This window comes from Lepeophtheirus salmonis, chromosome Z (assembly GCF_016086655.4).
Source record: "Lepeophtheirus salmonis chromosome Z, UVic_Lsal_1.4, whole genome shotgun sequence".
Taxonomy (NCBI): domain Eukaryota; kingdom Metazoa; phylum Arthropoda; class Copepoda; order Siphonostomatoida; family Caligidae; genus Lepeophtheirus; species Lepeophtheirus salmonis.
Window position 1 is genome coordinate 6,583,001 of NC_092584.1, and position 19,778 is coordinate 6,602,778.

The 19,778-nt window shown below is 29.4% G+C and overlaps 1 protein-coding gene and 1 long non-coding RNA gene across 2 annotated transcripts; one reads left to right on the forward strand and one right to left on the reverse strand.

Moving 5' to 3' along the window:
* The first annotated feature begins 3,789 nt into the window (after positions 1 to 3,789).
* LOC139907381 (uncharacterized) lies at positions 3,790 to 4,837 on the forward strand. Its single transcript, XM_071893808.1, has 2 exons — positions 3,790 to 4,213; positions 4,282 to 4,837. Exons 1-2 carry the CDS (start codon positions 3,796 to 3,798, stop codon positions 4,635 to 4,637), a joined length of 774 nt encoding a protein of 257 aa, XP_071749909.1. The 5' UTR covers positions 3,790 to 3,795; the 3' UTR covers positions 4,638 to 4,837.
* A 10,419-nt stretch (positions 4,838 to 15,256) lies between these two features.
* LOC139907332 (uncharacterized) lies at positions 15,257 to 18,022 on the reverse strand. The gene is made up of 4 exons (XR_011783866.1): positions 16,967 to 18,022; positions 16,323 to 16,598; positions 16,114 to 16,272; positions 15,257 to 15,903 (listed from the first exon to the last, which is right to left on the reverse strand). It is a non-coding gene; the product is annotated as an uncharacterized lncRNA (long non-coding RNA).
* Positions 18,023 to 19,778: the final 1,756 nt, after the last annotated feature.

Sequence of the window (19,778 nt, forward strand, 5' to 3'; positions counted from 1 at the left end):
TATTTCACATTAAGGTGGGCCGTCGAAAACCAAAAAGTTAGAAAATCGAATATGTCTATTTATATTTCAATGTTATGCATAAAAATAAGAAGACATCCCAAATATCAGATGGGTCGGAAAACGTTTTTAGCACGGGACTGAAATATCAATGTCTCATATTATTTTAATATACCTCGTATTTAGCATACATATCATGGTAATTCGAAAAAATCAAGTTCAATTGTGAATAAATTATTTTAACATTAATTGGTATCTTCCTTAGAAGAATTTCTTAAGTGTAGAACATTGGTTCTCAAACTTTCTTCATTGACATATTCCCTTCCAGAAAGTATTCCCTACCAAGCACAAACTTTTTTTATATGATAAATTTTTTTATTCCAAAACTTCCTTCAAATTATATACCAAGTCCAGATGACAAAAATAAATTTAGGAGAATGCGAATTAGAAGAAGAATAGAATGTGCTGCAAATATTCATTTGCCAGTAACTGGCATATATTTCGATACAAAGTGAGATGATTAATTTAATAACGTAAAATGGGCTGATAAGTCTACCTGACAAAGAAAAAAAAGAACTTGAATCCTTGATTTTGGAACCGAATAATAAGTATTTATGATATTTTATCCCAAATACTGGAAAAGCTTCAAATTGCGTTATTTCTATTCTCAAACGCCTTTATACGTCCTCAAAGTGCTATATTTAACGATTAAAAGACGAAGCATTTCCAAATATTACAAGAACGAGACAAAAAATGGTCCTATATTTACAAAACTTGCATCAAGGGATCGTATATATTCGTTTGAGTCCAAAAAGACTATGCTTTTCAATAATTATCTTTATTGTATTTATATATATATTATTTTTTAAATGTGTATCTATTTCAACAAGGAATAATCGTTTATTTGAATATTCATTATGCAAATACATTAATCGTATTGAAGTTCAAGAAATTTCAAAATATTAGTTTCACTTACACTAAAAAACTATTGTTATTCTTCATATTGGCAAAAATGTTCGACTAATAAGTAATTTTGATTGATTCTCATGAAAAGGGCTTCCATCAGGGCTAGTTTACCCGTGAGTGGGATGTTAAATAAAGATAAAATGCGGGGCAGCTATATTTTACGTCAAAGTATAAGGTCTAGGGGAAGTGTAATGTTCTACGAACACCACCAACAGACGGAAGTAACGGACCGGAGTAAAGTCAATAAGAACACCTTTGGACTGGGTGTACAATCATACACTAAATCATATATTCTATAAGGGATTACATTTAAAAGGATGTACATACATATAACTATTAAAATATATCAACTCGTACAAGGTACATTACTATCTATTTAAAACAAATCCCTACGTCATGATCTAAAAGTAAATAAAAGACAATACATAGCAGGAAGTGTCCCTTAAAACCAGCTCTGACAGTAATACTTGTTGTAAAAAGAGTATTAAAATGCTGCTCATCAAAAAACTACGGGTGTTACTTTCAAAAGTTAGAAAAAGATTCATTTATGGTTTAATTTGTCCTTAAAACCTTCATCAATCTATATTCCGTTTGTTACGTAAATAAATAATATTTTATAGGAATCTACGTATGAATATGATAAATATAACTCATCTTTTTGTATTGAATAGTTTTTGATATTATAAGTCAGCATTTTAACGAAATGAAAACATGGGAAAATTCAATCGAGTGTTGATTGGCAAAAAAAAAAAAATATTTATCAGAGCTGAAATCTAGCATACTCTTTTTCAACAGTATTTCAAATTTTTTTTCCCAAAAAATTTAAATTTTCAAATATTTATTTTCTCTCTATAGTTATCGATTTTATAAACTTTTCTCGAAAAACTTTTTCTAATATGCGAATATATTTGGAAAAATCACTATTCAAAGGAGTGCCAAGCAGAAAGAAAAGGATTAATCTGGCTGAAAGTTGATGTGTGTTCTTCCAAGAGATGCTACTAACTAAAAATAACCTCGATAAGCGACAGTAGTGCCATCTCTTGGGCTTTTCAAGGACTATTCAAAGTACCCTCGTAAATATAGTTGATTAGATGAGTTACATCTAATTAATAAATTATTATTTATTGGATATAAAACATATTAAATTGGGTTGATTTTCCTGACTCTAAAATATTAATTACTAAAGTATATTTAATTTCGGAACAATTTCAGCAACCTCACATTGCTTATTTATTAAATTTTCTATAAGAAAATTCTAAGTAAAACAGAAAAAATCAATAAAATAAAGATAATTCTTGACGACAAATCTTTTTAAGTTTTAATATAAGGCTTATTCTTTAGCTTTAGATTTAAAATAAAGCAATTAAAAAAATATATATTCTTCCAAATAAGAACTTTTATGTATGCGATTTTTGTTAAGAAAAATATAGTGGCAATAATTCAAATATGAAACTCGCGGATTTTACGTAAAATAACCCATACTTTGAAACTGATAACTTTTTCAGATATTTTATGCAGGAAAATTGACTAAATATATGTAATTTTTAGAACCTGAAGGAAGGGGCAGAAGGAAATTTAGAAATCGTATAAATTTTCCCAAGAAGTTTGGTGGCCTTAAAAGATTTTTGGAAAACGATACTTTTTACGTGGTTCAAACAAATTTTTCATAAGGATTCTGTATTAAATAAAATCCTGGAACAAAATTTCCTTGAAATAAGGGATACTACAGTACAGCGAAAGAAAAGCTACGGACAATGCATGCTGATACGGATGGCTAAAAATTTAAGCCCATTCTGGGCTAAAATGAAACAATTACTTTAAAGATTATACATTTTTTTTTTTTTTGTTTCATATGAAAAAAAAAATCTGATTAAAAAAAAAAAAGAAAAATTAAATTTAATAGTTTTTTTTTTTTTATATATTAAATTTTTTAGAAAAAAATTAAAATACAATTTTGTTTTGGAAAACATTTAAAAATTACGTAAATGTTCTCAAAAAATTAAATTTTTTGGAAACAAATTTCAAAAATCCACAGCTGTTGACAAAAATTAAAAAATAATACTAAAAAAAATCAATATTTAAATTTCAAATATAAAATTTTATGAAAAAAATTTCAGATATATAATTTTGGGGAGAAAAAATTCCAAAATTCATAGATATCCACAGGAAATTAAATTTTTTGAAAAATTAAAAAAAAAAAAATTGAAAAACCAAATTGTTTGGGTATTTTTTTTTTTAAATTGAATTAAATTTCAAATATTAAATATTCTAGTAAAAAACAAACATTCCTTTATTGGAGGGGGATGCACCCCTTCCAGCTCACTCGCTGGAAACGGCCATGGGAATTACTTTAGAGACTATTTTTTTCTATTTTACAAGCAAATAATTTGGGATCAAATTTATTTTCATAAAAGAAGAAAAATTAACTATAACTAAATACTACAAATTTTGATTGCATTATTTCATTTTAGAAAAACTTGTTCAAAGTTCGACAAACACTATGGTCATTTACAAAAAAAAATATTTTGAAATTTGATAATAAAATTTTTGTTTAGGAATGTTTAATGAATAATCAATTTATATCGTACATCAAATTTAAAAATTCAAACATATCCTACAGAATCTGACAATATATTGGAAATGAATAAAACATTTATATATTTGCTTACATTTGTTGTTTAAGAATGTTTCAATTAATCTATCAAAACTATAAAAAGTTTGAACACAACAACTACCTTGCTAATAAAACAAATGAGGGTTTAATGAAGGTATATAAACTGTTGAATCCAAACCATCAGACATCAGTATCATTTGTGATATCCTCATTGAAACATGAATGTGACATCATCAGAATTGTTGGGTGTGCTTCCCATGGCCATAAAGAATCCTCGTTTGTTCAGTCTCCCAACAGAAGAATTCCGATCTTACTTTCAAGGATTCAATCGGAATTCATCTCTTCAAAATATTTTAAGATATTCCGTTCTCTCGGATAATACATCCCTCTTTCGAGCCATCATTCGTGCCTTTCCAAATATCAATTGTAAAATCAGCATGGATGGTTATTCAAATTTAGCTCACAATGCTGCATATCATGGCAATTTAGAAATACTCAAATATCTTATTCGCATTGGAGCTGCAATCAATGAGAATGGAACAGTCAATAATAATGTAAATGGGACTCCCAGTGAAATAGCTCTTGAAATGAATCATTTAGAGTGTTACTCTGTTTTGGAGATTGAGTCCGCTAAATGTAAGTAATTATAATACTCAATCGATTTTTTCCATTTTCATCAAATATTATCTTATTTTCTTCCCTAGATAACGATTATACATATAGTCTTTTTAATGACATCAATCATGACATGGGCGAAACCCACAAAATGAATATTCGCTTAAATGCCCCAATTTCGGATACGTTAACCGAGGATCACAAAATACTAAATGATGCAGTACAATTACTGGATAAGCTAAAGCTAAAACTCCTTCAATTGTGCAAAGCGGAAAATCTTAGGATGGAAGACTTACCGAGACTCAAGCTCACGATTCAGAGTTATAGAACCTTTGCCAGCATGATTGAATTTGGAAAGCGGAATAAACATCGTCGTATTGCTCAATTATATATGATTGGTAATGGTATTGAGGAAATGTTTGAATTCGATGAAGATTACTTTTAATAAAGATCGATTTATGATCGACACTTCCTCGGACTCTTTCATACTTTTTCTTTTCATTTGTTCATTTTTGAAAAAATTCAGTTCAGGAGCTCATTTGTTTATTTCTTACCGCCCATTTGTCTTTTTTTTAAAAACAATATGTCAATTATATGTCATCAAATTTTGTCACAATTTAGATGGCTACAAAGAAAAACTATCTCAAGAAATAAAATAAAGAACACCAATAAATGACTCTGGCTAAATAAACACATTTTAAAGATGTCTTCCATTAATTTTTCCATAAATTCCGTTCAGGTGCTTAAATTGTGAATGGGCACTACATTTTTGCTTAATCTCCAAATCTGGATCGACTCATGATCGCTCCTTTTTCATATTTTGAATAAACATTGTATGCAATATATTAAAATATTTATGACTAAATTGTTGATTTTAAAACCTGGATACAACACGGTTTTGTATAACTAATATAATTTAGAAGGCTATTCTATATGTTTTGTCTAATGTATATGTTCATATAACTACAAATGAATATTTTTTGAAACTAGATAATCGTTTATTGACGTAGGTTTGGGTTCTTGTAACTATAATACCTAATTTAAGTAAACGATATGTAAAAATTTAATCTCTGTTGTGTTTTTTGTTTGGTTATTAATGTGTTTGGAGTTAAAATAATTTTATAGTTGTTTTGTAGTTGGTGCACGTATTAAGCGATCTTCACTTTAGGGAATTTAGGAATAGGTAAGTTTATTGACATTACATCTCACTTTCGTTATCATCCCCCATGAGTCCTTGGAACGAACAGGCTTATAAGTTATACTATTATATAATCCCTGATGGTCTATGGCAAACTATATAATAAATGACATTTTATACATTAGCTATGTATTATAATTTATATATAATGCCGGGGTCAAATGTCGGCAAAGTATATAATATATATAAGTTATAAATTGTAAATAACAATACAAATTCAAGCAGACAAAAGTTAAAACTTATAAGGATAACTTTTGATGGCTGTATTAGAAAAATAAGACAAAGGAACCAGATAATTGAAATAGTATTTAGGGATAGAGTTGCGTTTAACACAACTCCCCTATCCCCAGTTTATCTGGAACTTATGCAATATATTTATTTTCATCATTCATTGAAAAAGTATTTTTCCAATATTTTCCCCCTGTGATTTCTAGTGCCCGTATGTCGTAGTGCTGGAGCATTAGGCACTCCAGTCTGACATGCAACATCGATTCTACTATGAATTTGCTCAAGTAAGAACCAACGTGAATAAAAATAGTGTTTCTCTGTCTGAAACTACATATCAAATGCTAATTGTTGAAGAGAAAAAGCGAAGGCAATCATTAAGAAGAAACCATGAGTATTTGGCTTCTTAAACATTATGACGTAATAAGACCAAATGAATATAGGTATCCTTAGAAGGAAAATTTAAGTAATATTCTGTTTGTCAGTTTCTCTGAATGTAACAAGATTTTTAATCGAAAGATGTATGTGTGGGTAACATCAGAGTGTCGGAATAGTTTTGTGCGAATACTATAATAACTAGTATCATTCCAGCTTTTCCCTTTTCAGTCCCAGTTTTGCTATCATTTTCTTCGGAAAATAATATATATATTTATAAGGTTTATTATTTCAAATGCCTAATCTATAATAAAGTTTTCTAATCCCATTTTGTCAACATTTAATACTTTGCCTAAAGAGTAACTGGGCATTTTATATAATAACTATGTAATATATAGATATAGATTGTATAGTATACAAAAATTCATTTTTATATTGTTTGCCCGACAGCATCAGGCAAACTATATGCAATATCTTGGTATTCTACATAATGCCTAATTATACATATTGACGGTAACATATATATATATGTAATTCATTTTAAAAATTGTGAATAAAAATAATGATAGTTTTGGAGGATGTAAGAAAAAATATCTTAGCCGGCTTAGGAATAAAGGTAGTAACTAAAATAAAAATCCTTCGGGCTAAAATATCTATCATGAAGGATTGCTTTATAGAAAAGTTGAGAGAAATCGAAGAAATATTTAGGAAAACTTCTGCTAGGTATACATATCTTGTCCGGAGGATCCTACTCAGCCGGATACATATTTGGAACTCCTGTATCCGTCCTAAAATAATACATTTTTGAAGAATTACACCCCCTAATTAAATATATGTAAACAGGATAGAAGATTTGTGCCCCAAACTTTCTGCTGTGGCTCAACCAAAAAAGGATCACGATGAAGCAAATTACCTGATCTAACAACTATGGAGGATTGGGCAGCTCTCAATTAAAATATTGTGAAAAACACTATTCTTTGCATAGTTCAAAGAATTGATGGATAAACGCATGTTCTAAACTTTTAAGAAATAATATAGAAATCAAAACAGACATTACATTTTGACATATTTCGAGATAAAAGAACAAAAGTATTAATCTAGATTTTGAATCCAGGGGTATATTTTTGAATGAAGTTTCTAAAGCAAACAATGGACATTGGCTCAAAAATAATTCCCTTAATGACATGGCAGCAATCCATATTAAATAATTAAAGTTTTAAAAAGTCAATACATAAGACAAATAATAGAAAGAGGGATTTATTCAAAGAGTCAGCTCCAGTTATGAATATTTTTAGGGCTCTATACAAAGATTTAGTTGAATTGTCAACATATTGGTTCCGATACAGAGTTATGACAAACACGCTTAATTTTAGAAATATACATGGGAAGGCTCCTAAGGATAGATTTTGCTTCTTTTGTGAAACCTCAACTTCTGATCACTTCTTATCAGAATGTTATAGTACGCAAGAATATATGGAGATAAATTAATAGAAGTTATATACCAGAAATATAAAATAATTTGAAGACCAAGTACCTTTGCCTCTCTTTACATTGGTCCTGACGAAGATTAAATAAACTATTTTACCTCCAAAGTTTTGACAATTCTTTATAAACTTAAATGCACAAAAAGTACCCTACCAATAGTCATGTTAAATATCTAATAAACATCCTAGACTGTTGGCATGGGCATTATTTTCTTTTTTAAGTTTCATTATTTGTTGATTTTGTTTTCTATTTTTATTGTTTGTTTTTTTCATTTCGTTTTTATTGATTTTGGGATATTTATGCTGTTGGAATAAAGTTGTTGTACTTCGGTGCAAAAAAAAAATTAAAAAAATATGAATATAAATCACTAGTTTGTGTCCGCTTTATATTAGAACATCATTTTTTTATATTTTTCGTCAATCATTCATCGACCTGTTATGAGTTTTCCTTGACCTAATAATAGAAAAAAAACGGTCGTCATCTTCGGGAGACTTGATGATGAAGTCCTTTAATGAGTCGATGATGTTGTGTGAATTGGCAGATAATTTCCTCTCTAACTCTCTCTAAAATAAATAATCGATTATATTAATATCTGGGGAGTTAGAGGGCCAGGTCTGGGGATCCCAAAATGCCACCTTGTCTTCTTTCAACAAGTTAAGGGTCTTACAGGCCTAGTGAGACAGGGTTGAGTCTTGTTGAAACAGGAACTCGACACTTGGCCTCAGCTTTCGTCCAAGGTATCACTTGGTCAGACAGGAGTTCACAGTACCTATCAGCACCCACCCTCTCCTTTGGCTCTTAGAAGATGGGAGCCTGACACTTCCGTTGATCCTAATGCCCCAAAGGTCATGATTCTGGCCAGAAACTTGGTTTTAAAGGCATGGGGACATTATTTATCTATGTGGCCAATCATTTGTCGTTCTGGATGTTGTGAGAACAGTAAACAGTCAATCATTCCTCATCCAAATAAAAGATGATTCGTTAAAAAGAGTTCAAAAGAACTCAAAAGAGTAATTCAAAAGATTATTACAACGGAGGAGATATGTTTATTTCATTGCTGGTGTCAAAAGTGTTCTCTCCAGCCTCACAAGGCTCTTTCCACTCACTTTTTTATAGCTCTCTGGGTATGAAATCCCAAGATCATGGACTGTCATGAACTTGAACCTGTGCTGTTTTCTTTTACTCCCCTGGGTCCAGTCAGTTTGTCTTTTTTGAAAGAGTCCTTCTTCCTCTTCAAAGTTTCGAGTTTGCTGACGGAGTAGACGGAGGTCCTTGAAACGTCCAACTGCTTGGAGTGCTCGAATAGATATTCGTCAATAAAGTTCAAGTGTCATTTTATCGACTTTTATCTAAGCTGGAGTGCTTAGGCTTCTTTTGTTTTGTAACTAATTGTTTATGCTTTAATATATCTGAATATAAATTAATTCCCGTCACTCATCCTTCTTTAATTCATTAATTTATGACCAAATTTCAATAATAGTCTGCCCACTTGTTTATTAAAGTTTCAGATCTCTATTGGTGTGTATTCTGCACGAAAGAAAGCAGAAATCTCGATTCTTTTGTCTCTTTTTGAGGGGATTTTTCGATTGATTGGGTTTTAAATAAATACATTTGTCAACTCAAATCTATTCCTCAAATCTCGAGGTTGCATTGGTCTATTCTAAAACTTCAGACAGGAGACGATAATTAAGAGTCTCAGCTGTTGATTTTTTCAAATTTGTTTTGTTGTTATTTTATAACTATGAATCAAGTGAATCGTGTAAAAGTTGCCACTTTGCTACGTGCGGAAGTCACAAAAAGGACAATGTTATGCAGACCGATGTGATCCTAAGACTGTCAAAAACGTCTGGAACCCGAAGAAAATAATCAAAATTAAGTTTATTAAGAAAAAAGATTCAAAATTTAATTAAATTAAATTAGATTTATTCTTTTTTTGTTAATGGTACATATATAGTCCATGGATTTTAACTGACCCCACTGGTAACACGTAGTATCATGATAAAGAATTTGTCTTGATTGACCAATTCCCATACTTTAAAACTGAGGAACTGGTATCCATCAACCAAGCACTATACTCTAATGAGTTAAATAGTTTATATATTTAATCCACCAAATTATTTATTTTTCTTCAAACACTCACTTTCAATATACTTACCAGGGGCGTTCGTAGGGTTTTTTGAATATTTAAAAAATAATATTTAGAAATACAAATTACAAAAAAAAATTTTAGAAATGTTTCATGGATAATCAATTCATGAAATAATCCATGATTCATTTTCCATGATTCATGAATAATCATGGAAAATTTAATGATTAAAATTTGTCTCTGAGAATCTGACATTATATTGTTAATGTATAAACAAATAAATACCTAAGTATGTTGTTAAAGAATGTTCCAATTAATCTATTGAAACTGTCAAAAGTTTCATAGCAACAGTTACTTTGCTAATGAAACAAATGAGTGTTTAATTAACGTATATAACCTGATAAATTCAAACAACCAGACATTAGTATGTATCACTTGTGTTATCCTCATTTAATCATGATCGTGACATCATCAGAATTGTTGAGTGTGCTTCCCATGCCCATAAAAAAATCCTCATTTGTTCAGTCTCTCAACGGAGGAATTCTGATCTTACTTTCTAGAATTTAAACGAAATTGATCTATTCGAAATATTTTAAGATATTCCGTTCTCTTATATAATACGTCTCTCTTTCGAGCCATCATTCGGTCCTTTCAAAATATCAATTGTAAAATCAGCATGGATAATACTCATCCATTTCGATAATTTTTTTAAAATATGACAACTTTACGTCATCAAATTTTGTCTAAGCTTATATGGCTACGAAGAAAAATCGTCCCAACAAAAAAACAGAGTGTCACAAAATAATTTTTCGCCGTCATATTTTAAAGTTTCATTACAAGCTCAATGCTTGTAATTAACGAGGCCAAGAATCCCACTTTATCCTTCAAAAATTAATGTTCAATCCTCATCTATAGTAAGAAGCTAACTTCATTCGCGAGCAAAGTATATTCGTATTTAGTAATAATGGGAAGTACCTGAACATTTTTTGTCACCAATATCGTATATTCCTCGAAGTGCTCGAAAGTAAAGCTAAAGTAGTTTTATCAAAATTCGGGATCACTTCAGAGTTAAGAGATCTCGAAGAAATCTTTGAGTATGAAGCGTGAATTTTTAACTTAAATGTTGCCTCACAAACTTAGGCTTTGAAGGATTATTGTGTTCGCCATGCCTCTTTACTATAATGGAAGTTAAAAAAATGAATTGCAAAAGACTTTAGGTGAAGGAAGACCTATTTCCACCTGGGAAAAAATAACGTGAAGATACATTTATGCTATGATATGTGAATATGAGTAAAACATATGATCAAATTTAATTAGAAGGTTATTTTTGTTTCGTTCTCGATGTTAGATATATTTTTGCTGAGCTTATTCACTTTGGTAAAAACCTATAAAAGAATATATTTTTTATATCTCAAATATCCTTTACATTATATTTTTTTGATAAAGTCTAATCAGTACTAAAATTAGAAACAGAAAGGCTTACAAAATTATAAATATATAAAACTCGATAAAAAGTCATAAAAACAAACTTTGCATGACAAATTTTCACTAATAAACGGATTTGAGTCAAATTTGGAATGTGGTATTATTGATAATAGTCCTACATAGAAATACAATTTTAGATCTATAACTCAATACAATTCTGAGTTCTGAGGTTTTGAATATGAATCAATTAGTATTGCAATGAATTTGAAATCAAAGCAATGATAGGCAGGTAAATTTTTTTATATAAAATTGTAAAATTGGATAAACGTACAAAAATATCATATAAATAAAGTAATTATTTATATGAGTCACCCCATTATTCTTAATTCCATGATTCATTAGGAGTAATGGTGTGATTTATAAAAATCCTTACTTCAATTAAATAGTAACTTTTGTTATAATACTATTTTTTGAAATTTGAACCATCTAAAGATTTTCTTAAAAAAAGATGATTTATCAAATAATTGATATATGTATATATATATATTTCAAATAAACTAATCCCAACATATAGAAAATAAATCCTCAATTAAACATATTAAAACTTATCATAATTAAAGTAATATCACAAATTGTTATTAAAGGTATACTAAATATTAATTATCATTGATATCCAAACATGCAGATCGAGGAAAAAAATAAAGTATATTAATATATAAAATCATAGTAGTTATTAAAACTTTAGAACTCATCATTTTATTTAGTTGTTTTTTTAGATACTTGAATATTTTATTTGTGTCCATAATTATCATTCAAATTCAATCAACATAAAAATAAATCTATGAAGAGGTTAAGTGATATACTTCAAAATTATCTTGCGTACTTTTACATATTATTGTAATAATTGTATTATAATTTATAATACAATTTATAAATACCAGAGTCCTATAAGTAGAGTTACGTCACCTGGCTATTCCCTTTGACAATGCTGACTTTCTCATAGGTTCAAGTCATGGCCCAAAACATTCAAAATTTAATACTATATTTTAGGTGAAGAACTCTACAAAGGTGATATATTTTGTTAATATACCCCAACTATACCCTCTTGTCGGACGCCGGTGATTACAGGAATTGTTCTTGAGCTGAGGGGAGGACATTTTTTTCATTTCCAAAGGACAAATTCCTTTCAAGGCAATGGGTCCTGAAAATGAAATGAAATCTTTGGAAACCATAATATAATTCTCAATTGTGCTCTAAACATTTTGAACAAATAAGGAATTCCAACTCTCAAGCCATTCCAACATTGTTTAAACATCTAAAACCTAAAGTTCCAAGGCTCACCAAAAACTCCAACAAACCCATTTTCATTCGGGAAAACAATGCTGATACTAATAAAATTTAATAATTAAAGAAATCTCAAGAAAAATTTTTATTTCGAATTTCAGGTAAAAAAAGATCTCCACAATTTCAGGATCATACACACTTTAATCCTTATTTAGAACCTCCTACTTCCCAAAATAGAGAAATAGACTTAGTGGACATGAATCTAATTTCATCAACAATAGAAGATAAAACTTCTTATAATGGTATATATATATATATATTTAGATTAGTTTTGGATTGACATTCCAAAATCCATCTTTGGTCTAATAAAACCATCGAGAATTCACTTCAGTTACGATTCGTTGAAGAACTATATGTTCTCCAATTAATCTATTGCGCCAAAAACTATTTGGATCAATTTGCCAAAATTGAGGCTTTATTCAAATCTTTTTGTAAATCAATTCAAAAAATATGGAAAAAATTGTCAACTCAATAATTGAAGTAGCGGTTCCATTAATTAAGTCGTCTATAAATATCGCCAAATGTAATATTTTTTTTTTTACTGTGTCTAAATATGTTCGTATGTGAATGCTCATACATTGACGAACGTAAACTGCGATTATCAAAGAAAATAGAATAGATTCTTCTACAAACGGAAGACGAAGAATGTGTATGCAAAATTAAGTAAGTTAAAGAAATTATTATTAAGGTAATTATTCCATTTTTTCATAATAATTCAGCTCAATAAAATTATTTTTTTAGTATTCATTTATTGTATTAAGTTCTTTTTGGACCATTTGATATCTGTCACAAGGGAGGGCTGAAATCTCGTGACATAACTCTTCTTAAAGGTCTCTGATCAATACAACATGCTAAAAAAAACAAAACACAATAGAACATATTGTAAGTTATAACACGACCTTATTATTTTAGACTCTATCTATAAAATCCTCGAGCCTAGACGTTCTCCCAGATAATTGGAATATAAATAATAGAGCAATTGTTAGAAAAAAAAAGAAAAAAGGAGTCAGCAATACCATTTTTTACCTTAATCCTTCAAGAGGAAAAATAGTACTAAATATTGTAGATAACATTAACACCTCAAAAATAATGCCGATTTAACAAAGATGAAATTTAGTCTACGAGCTCAAATTTATTGTTAAACTTCATAATATGTGCCCCTGGCCCCTAAATGAACTAATGTAACAATTAGTTCGAAATTAGTTTTTTCATGTTTTTGCTTTTCAGAAACACTTTGTTTGTTGAAATTGGACAGCATTTTAAAATAATGACTAGATGGAACGAAGTAAATCAATGGACAACGTGCTCGGGATAAATTATTCGATTGAACTCAATGGGTGTAGGTATATGGACTTCAATGACAATTCCTAGGGCAGACAGTTGAGTAAATCCTATATAATATAAATTAGTTATATGGGATGTACGTCCTCCTTAGAAAAACAATGATAAAAATGCATTTATTTTTAAAAAAAAAAGGAGATAGAAACATACTTTAGATTTAAAATAAAAGTTGTTTAGAATTCTGAGTTACGTACGTAAGGCTATGTTTCATTCTGATCAGACCAAATGCCTGGGCTTTGGGTTTTTTTTCGCTAATAAGTTGATTTTTTTCATAAAACTAGATCAATTCCCCGGGGCTCAAAGGTTTTTTAAAGGTCTGAGTTGTAGATTCGAAAATGCATCAAAAAAATTAGAAATACAACAACAAAGTATTGGACGAACGGAAAAAGGGAGAACGTATATTAAATACGAATTAAAGATGGGAATTAGGTAAATGAAGGAAGAAAAGTATTAGCGAGTTAGTTTTAGTATGTATCTTTACTATGGATAAAGAAGGAACATGGGAAGTTAGCAATGGCAATGACAATAAATAAATCACAAGGTCAAACATTTGACAAAATTGCTTTATATGTACCAAAAATAAAATTTTCCACATGGTCGATTACATGTTGCATTTTCAAGAGTATCAAAAGGTGGTGCAGGTTTGATTATATTTACACCAATTGGGAAGAAAACAACATAAAATGTTATATACAAGGAGGTTTTAGAATAGAAATTTACCTATTATATAATTATATTTTATCGTAGATCGGTTTGTTTTGAATTTTAACATAAACAAACTAAATATAAATAAAATATTTTCCATTTTTTGGATATCTTTAAGATAGCGGATTTGTACTAGTATAATACTATAATTTTTACTATTATTTAATCAGTGCAACTCCATCTGACCAATTAAAGGAACAAAAAAAAAATGACTATTTGAAATTTTATAGTTTTCATATTTTGGGAACAAATCATTTGATTGGAAAAAAAAGTTAGATTTTGAGTTGGCGGATAAAAATCTAGATAAAATTAGGAGTTGCTGAGTTTATAACCTTTAGTCTATAAATTTATATAAATTAAGGACTTCAATTCAATTCAATGTATATTGTATTTAATATAATATCCATGATTGACAATAACTCTGAAATATATTAAGATATAGAGCAGAAATTGGTGTCATTATTTAGTTCTAATAAAGACAATTCATCTACCAAAAAATCCAAGGTCAGGATTAAGGGTCAATGTGACAGCAATCTTTCTCCAATACAAAGTCTACGAGCAAGCCCCAACAACTCTTTCTTCAATAATTGTTCAACAATATCCCTTAACTGCTTGAATTAGGAAATACGGGTCCTAAATTTTGTTTAAAGCTTTTTTCAATTGATAAGCATCTTTGTTATGTGAAACAACTATCTTTGAAAGAATAATTTATGTAAGTTATAAATCTAATATGGAACATTCCTCCTCTAGAATGTCAAATTCTTATACCATTGAAAATTAAATAAAAGTCTTAAGTTAACTTATCAGCTTGTTTAATTATATCTCCATTTTTTAATAACTACTTGACTACTTTGAGTTTATTTTTTATTTTTTTCAAAACAGAGATTTATATTGCATTTTTTGCAATTATCCTTTCTGCAGAGGTTCTGTTTTTTGGCTATTCCAGGCAGGTGATCCACATTATAAAGCGAATTTCTTTCAAAGGTATACCACATCTTCTTTTCTTTATATTTGTTGAGTGTTTTGGGATCTTGGACGTCCACGTTTGATTGCCTCCCATGACCACATCAAACCAAAGGGAAAAGAAAGTTTAAAAGCCGACAAAGGTATTACGTATTTCTCTGTTACTTGTAAGAAATGAACATTGCGTCTATATAGCAACCAGAAATTGACTATAGCCATATCAATGAAATGATACATTAGCTTATGGTAAATTTTCTTTGCATTGAAATCATAATAAACAGCGCAAGTAGGTAATCCGCCATATCTACCCCTGCCATAGACTTGTTATATTTGCATACTATATCGGGCAAGGCACGTCTAGAACAGTTGTGTATATTTTATCAAATCGTTTCACATTACAAAGTGGCTTTGGCGAACGATGAAACTAAATTAACGATTTTATTATCAAACCATCGAACCAATGTTACTTCTGTTTCGTTTTCTGGGATTTTATATTTTTTAAATGGTTGTAGAACGAAGGTGGCGATTCTGGATTACATCCTTAAAAATGTCTTGGAAGTAGTCCTGAAGTTTAAAAACAAAAACAAATAGTTAAACATCAATTTGCCATCAAATTTTATAATAAAAATGAATAACTTCGTACGTCGAATGTTCCTTATTGAGAACGTACATATATTTAAATTAATATATTATTGAGAAAAATCAATTTTAATGCAATTTTTGGATGAATAATTCAAACATAACATCATGGCATCAATTAAATGCAAAACATACTTATAATTATCTATTATTTTGTCCATGATTCATTATAATCTAGAAGCATCCAACGTGTATTTTTTAAACACATGGACTTGTCTACGTATGATGATTTTTTCTGTTTTTTCTCGTTGACTAACAAGATGAGTAGCATAATGAAACTAGTAAATATATTCACTAGATATGATGTTAACAAATTTTCATTGATGTATAGTGATAATATATACCTATTTATTCTGTTGCAAACATATGTCCTAATACGGAACATTCTTCCATTAAGGGTTAAACATTAAAGGTCTTAATTAATTTTAATTTCTTATTTTCCCGGCAACGCCGCTCAAACCAATTCTAATTTAATTTTCAAAATGACATTTTCCAACAATTTATATTATAATCTAAATAATTAAATTTTAAAAGCTATCCATTGCCTCCCCCAATCAAGTGCAGGGCTTGGTCCAAATGTTTCCTTTCTATAATCAGCACTGCTGGTGAGGTTAAAATGTCTGAAGAGTAAATAGGTAAGATTAGTTAACACTTTGAAGTCATATAAAAATATTTTGTAATCCCGGGCTATACTTGGAGTCCAGGGTCCCTTTGGAACGTATTGATCAAATTCATTTTTGCAAAATAATCGATGCTTTTAGATTAAAATAAAGTATAAATCTGGTAAATAATTAAAGAAATCTTAACAGAACATTAAATCTCAAACCAAAAAATGCCCTGCGTCGGAATTGTATTAATTTTCTTGACAGTTTCGGAAAGTTTAATGAATAACAAATTATTTTTATCAATAGAAAATTAAATAATTAAAAGTGTCCTACAGAATCTGACAATAAACTGTTAATGTAAGTATTAAAGAATATTTACTTACATATGTTGTTCAAGAATGTTTCAATTAATCTATCGAAACTGTCAAAAGTTTGAGCACAACGACTACTTTGCTAATAAAACAAATGAGTGCTTAATTAACGTATATAAACTGATGAATCCAAACCCTCAGACATCAGTATTGTTTGTGGTAGGTTGATTGAATCATGAACGTGACATCATCAGAATTGTTGAGTGTACTTCCCATGGCCATAAAGAATCCTCGTTTGTTCAGTCTCCCAACGGAAGAATTCCGCTCTTACTTTCAAGGATTTAACCGAAATTCATCTCTGCGAAATATTTTAAGATATTCCGTTATCTCGGATAATACATCACTCTTTCGAGCCATTATTCGTGCTTTTCCAGATGTCAATTGTAAAATCACCATGGATGGTTATTCAAATTTATCTCACCATGCCGCATATCATGGTAATTTAGAAATGCTCAAATATCTTATTCGCATTGGAGCTGCCATCAATAAGAATGGAACAGTCAATAATAGTGTACATGGGACTGCGAGTGAAATAGCTCTTGAAATGAATCATTTAGAGTGTTACTCTGTTTTGCAGATGGAGTCTGCTAAATGTAAGTATTTATAATATTCCATCGATTTTTTCCATTTTCATCAAATATTATCTTATTTTCTATTCCAGATGATGAATATACAGCTAGTCTTTTTAATGACATCAATAATGACATGGGTGAAACCCACAAAATGAATCTACGCTTAAACGCCCCCATTTCGGAATCATTAACCGAAGATCATAAATTACTTGATGATGCTGTACAATTACTGGATAAGCTAAAGCTAAAACTACTTCAATTGTGCAAAGCGGAAAATCTTAGGATAGAAGACTTACCAAGGCTCAAGCTCACGATTCAGAGTTATAGAACATTTGCTAGCATGATTGATTTCGGGAAGCTAAATAAACTTCGTTATATTGTTCAATTAAATATGATCGGAAATGGTATTCAAGAAATGTTTGATTTCGATGAAGATGACTTTTAGTAACGTTCGATTTTTACTTGCACCTGTTCACAGTTTGTCTGTTCATTCGTTCATTTCTGAAAAATTTATAGAATTTAGAGAACAATAAAAATGAACAAAAAAAACAACAAAAAAAAACTACTAAATGAACGCAGTTTTAAGGGGTACTTTGTTAATTGTTTAATAAATTCCTTTTATGTGCTTACAAAGTGATCAGACAGTATGAACGGCCCTCATTTTTTTATCAATCTTCGAGTCAGGATCCACTCATGATCGATCCTTCTCACATGTTGAATAAGCATTGTATGCACAATTTTTTTATTAATATCTTTTTAACTAAATGCTTGAATTTTTTTGGTTCATTAAATAAACTTTTTTATAACTAATATAATTTGGAGAGTTTTTTTTTTTGTTTTTTTGCCTTATGTATGTATATTGTATATGTTCATATAACTACGAATAAATACTTTTTGAAACTAGATTATCGTATATTGACAGGGAGTTGGGTTCTTGTAGCTATTATACATAATTAATAATGAAATTCCAATGTTAAAATAAAATAGAAACCGAAAATCAACATGATCCGTAATAATTTGAAGAATGTTTTGAAGGAGAGAAAGACTAATGCTCATGACGTCTCATTAGATCAGCTGTGATAATGGAGGAAGTAGAAAATGATATAAACAAGGACATTTCCTATAATTAATCAGATGTCCATTCTCAATTTTACTCTGAGTCCAAAAAGGACCTACAATTATAAATCCACAAAAAATCCTCAGGGTAACACTCTGTCTTATAAGAGTATACACGAATTTTCAATCTATTTAGGAAAAGATTCAGACTACCAATTCCAAAAAACGCGCCAACTATAAATATCTAAGATTTTGATCATTATAGATAATTGATTGAAAACATAGAGGGATAATTAACTCACTTCAGTGTTTTTGTTTGTTTGTTAATTTAGCCTTTTACTGCCGGAAGTACCAACTGTGATATATATAATTAATTTACACTAATGGGTAACTAAAATTTACCCATTTAATGTAAGTAACTGTTTAAAATTTTATTATAAAGCTTACTGAGTTTTGAATTTATTTAATTAAGTGTCTACGCTAGTGATGAGACAATTCCTACAAAAATACAAATGTTTATTCCAACGCGATTCTAGTAAAAATCCCCGATGCCCCTTCCGATTCTAAAATATTTTAAATCATATTCAAATAATACCATTTCGCAATCAAAGGCGTCCACAGGATTATATTATAAGGGGGGTGTTTGAAATTTTTCTGAAAAAAAAACCCGAAAATTAAATTAAACTAAATTTTTAGAAAATAATTTAAAAAAAGTTATTAAATATAAATTTTTTTTACAAAAATCCACAACTATTCATAAAAAATTTCCAAAATCCACAGCTGTTTACAAAAAAGAGAATTTTTTTTGACAAACTTTTGGAATATTAAAATAGCAAAAATTCTTTAATTTGGGGGGAGGGTGCTATTTTTATTTATTCATCCCATCACTAGTCTATTCCTTGTGAAGAAGTGCAATACAGAGAAAAACGGAAGCTAGCCCAGATTTTTCAAAACTGTGAATATTCAAAAGATTAATTTAGTTTAAAATTATAATTTGACTTCAAAATCCATACCAACAACTCTTTTACCCTTTAAGCAAGATTTATAATTTTCCTTATGAAATAAAATGTCTTCTCCGAGGGGGAATTGAGGGGCATGAAGTTCATATTGAAAATCAAAATGCTAAAAAACCATCTATGCCTTTCCATAAAGCAAAAAGAAAGAAAAAACAAACTAGTAGTGTTGGATTGGTCCAA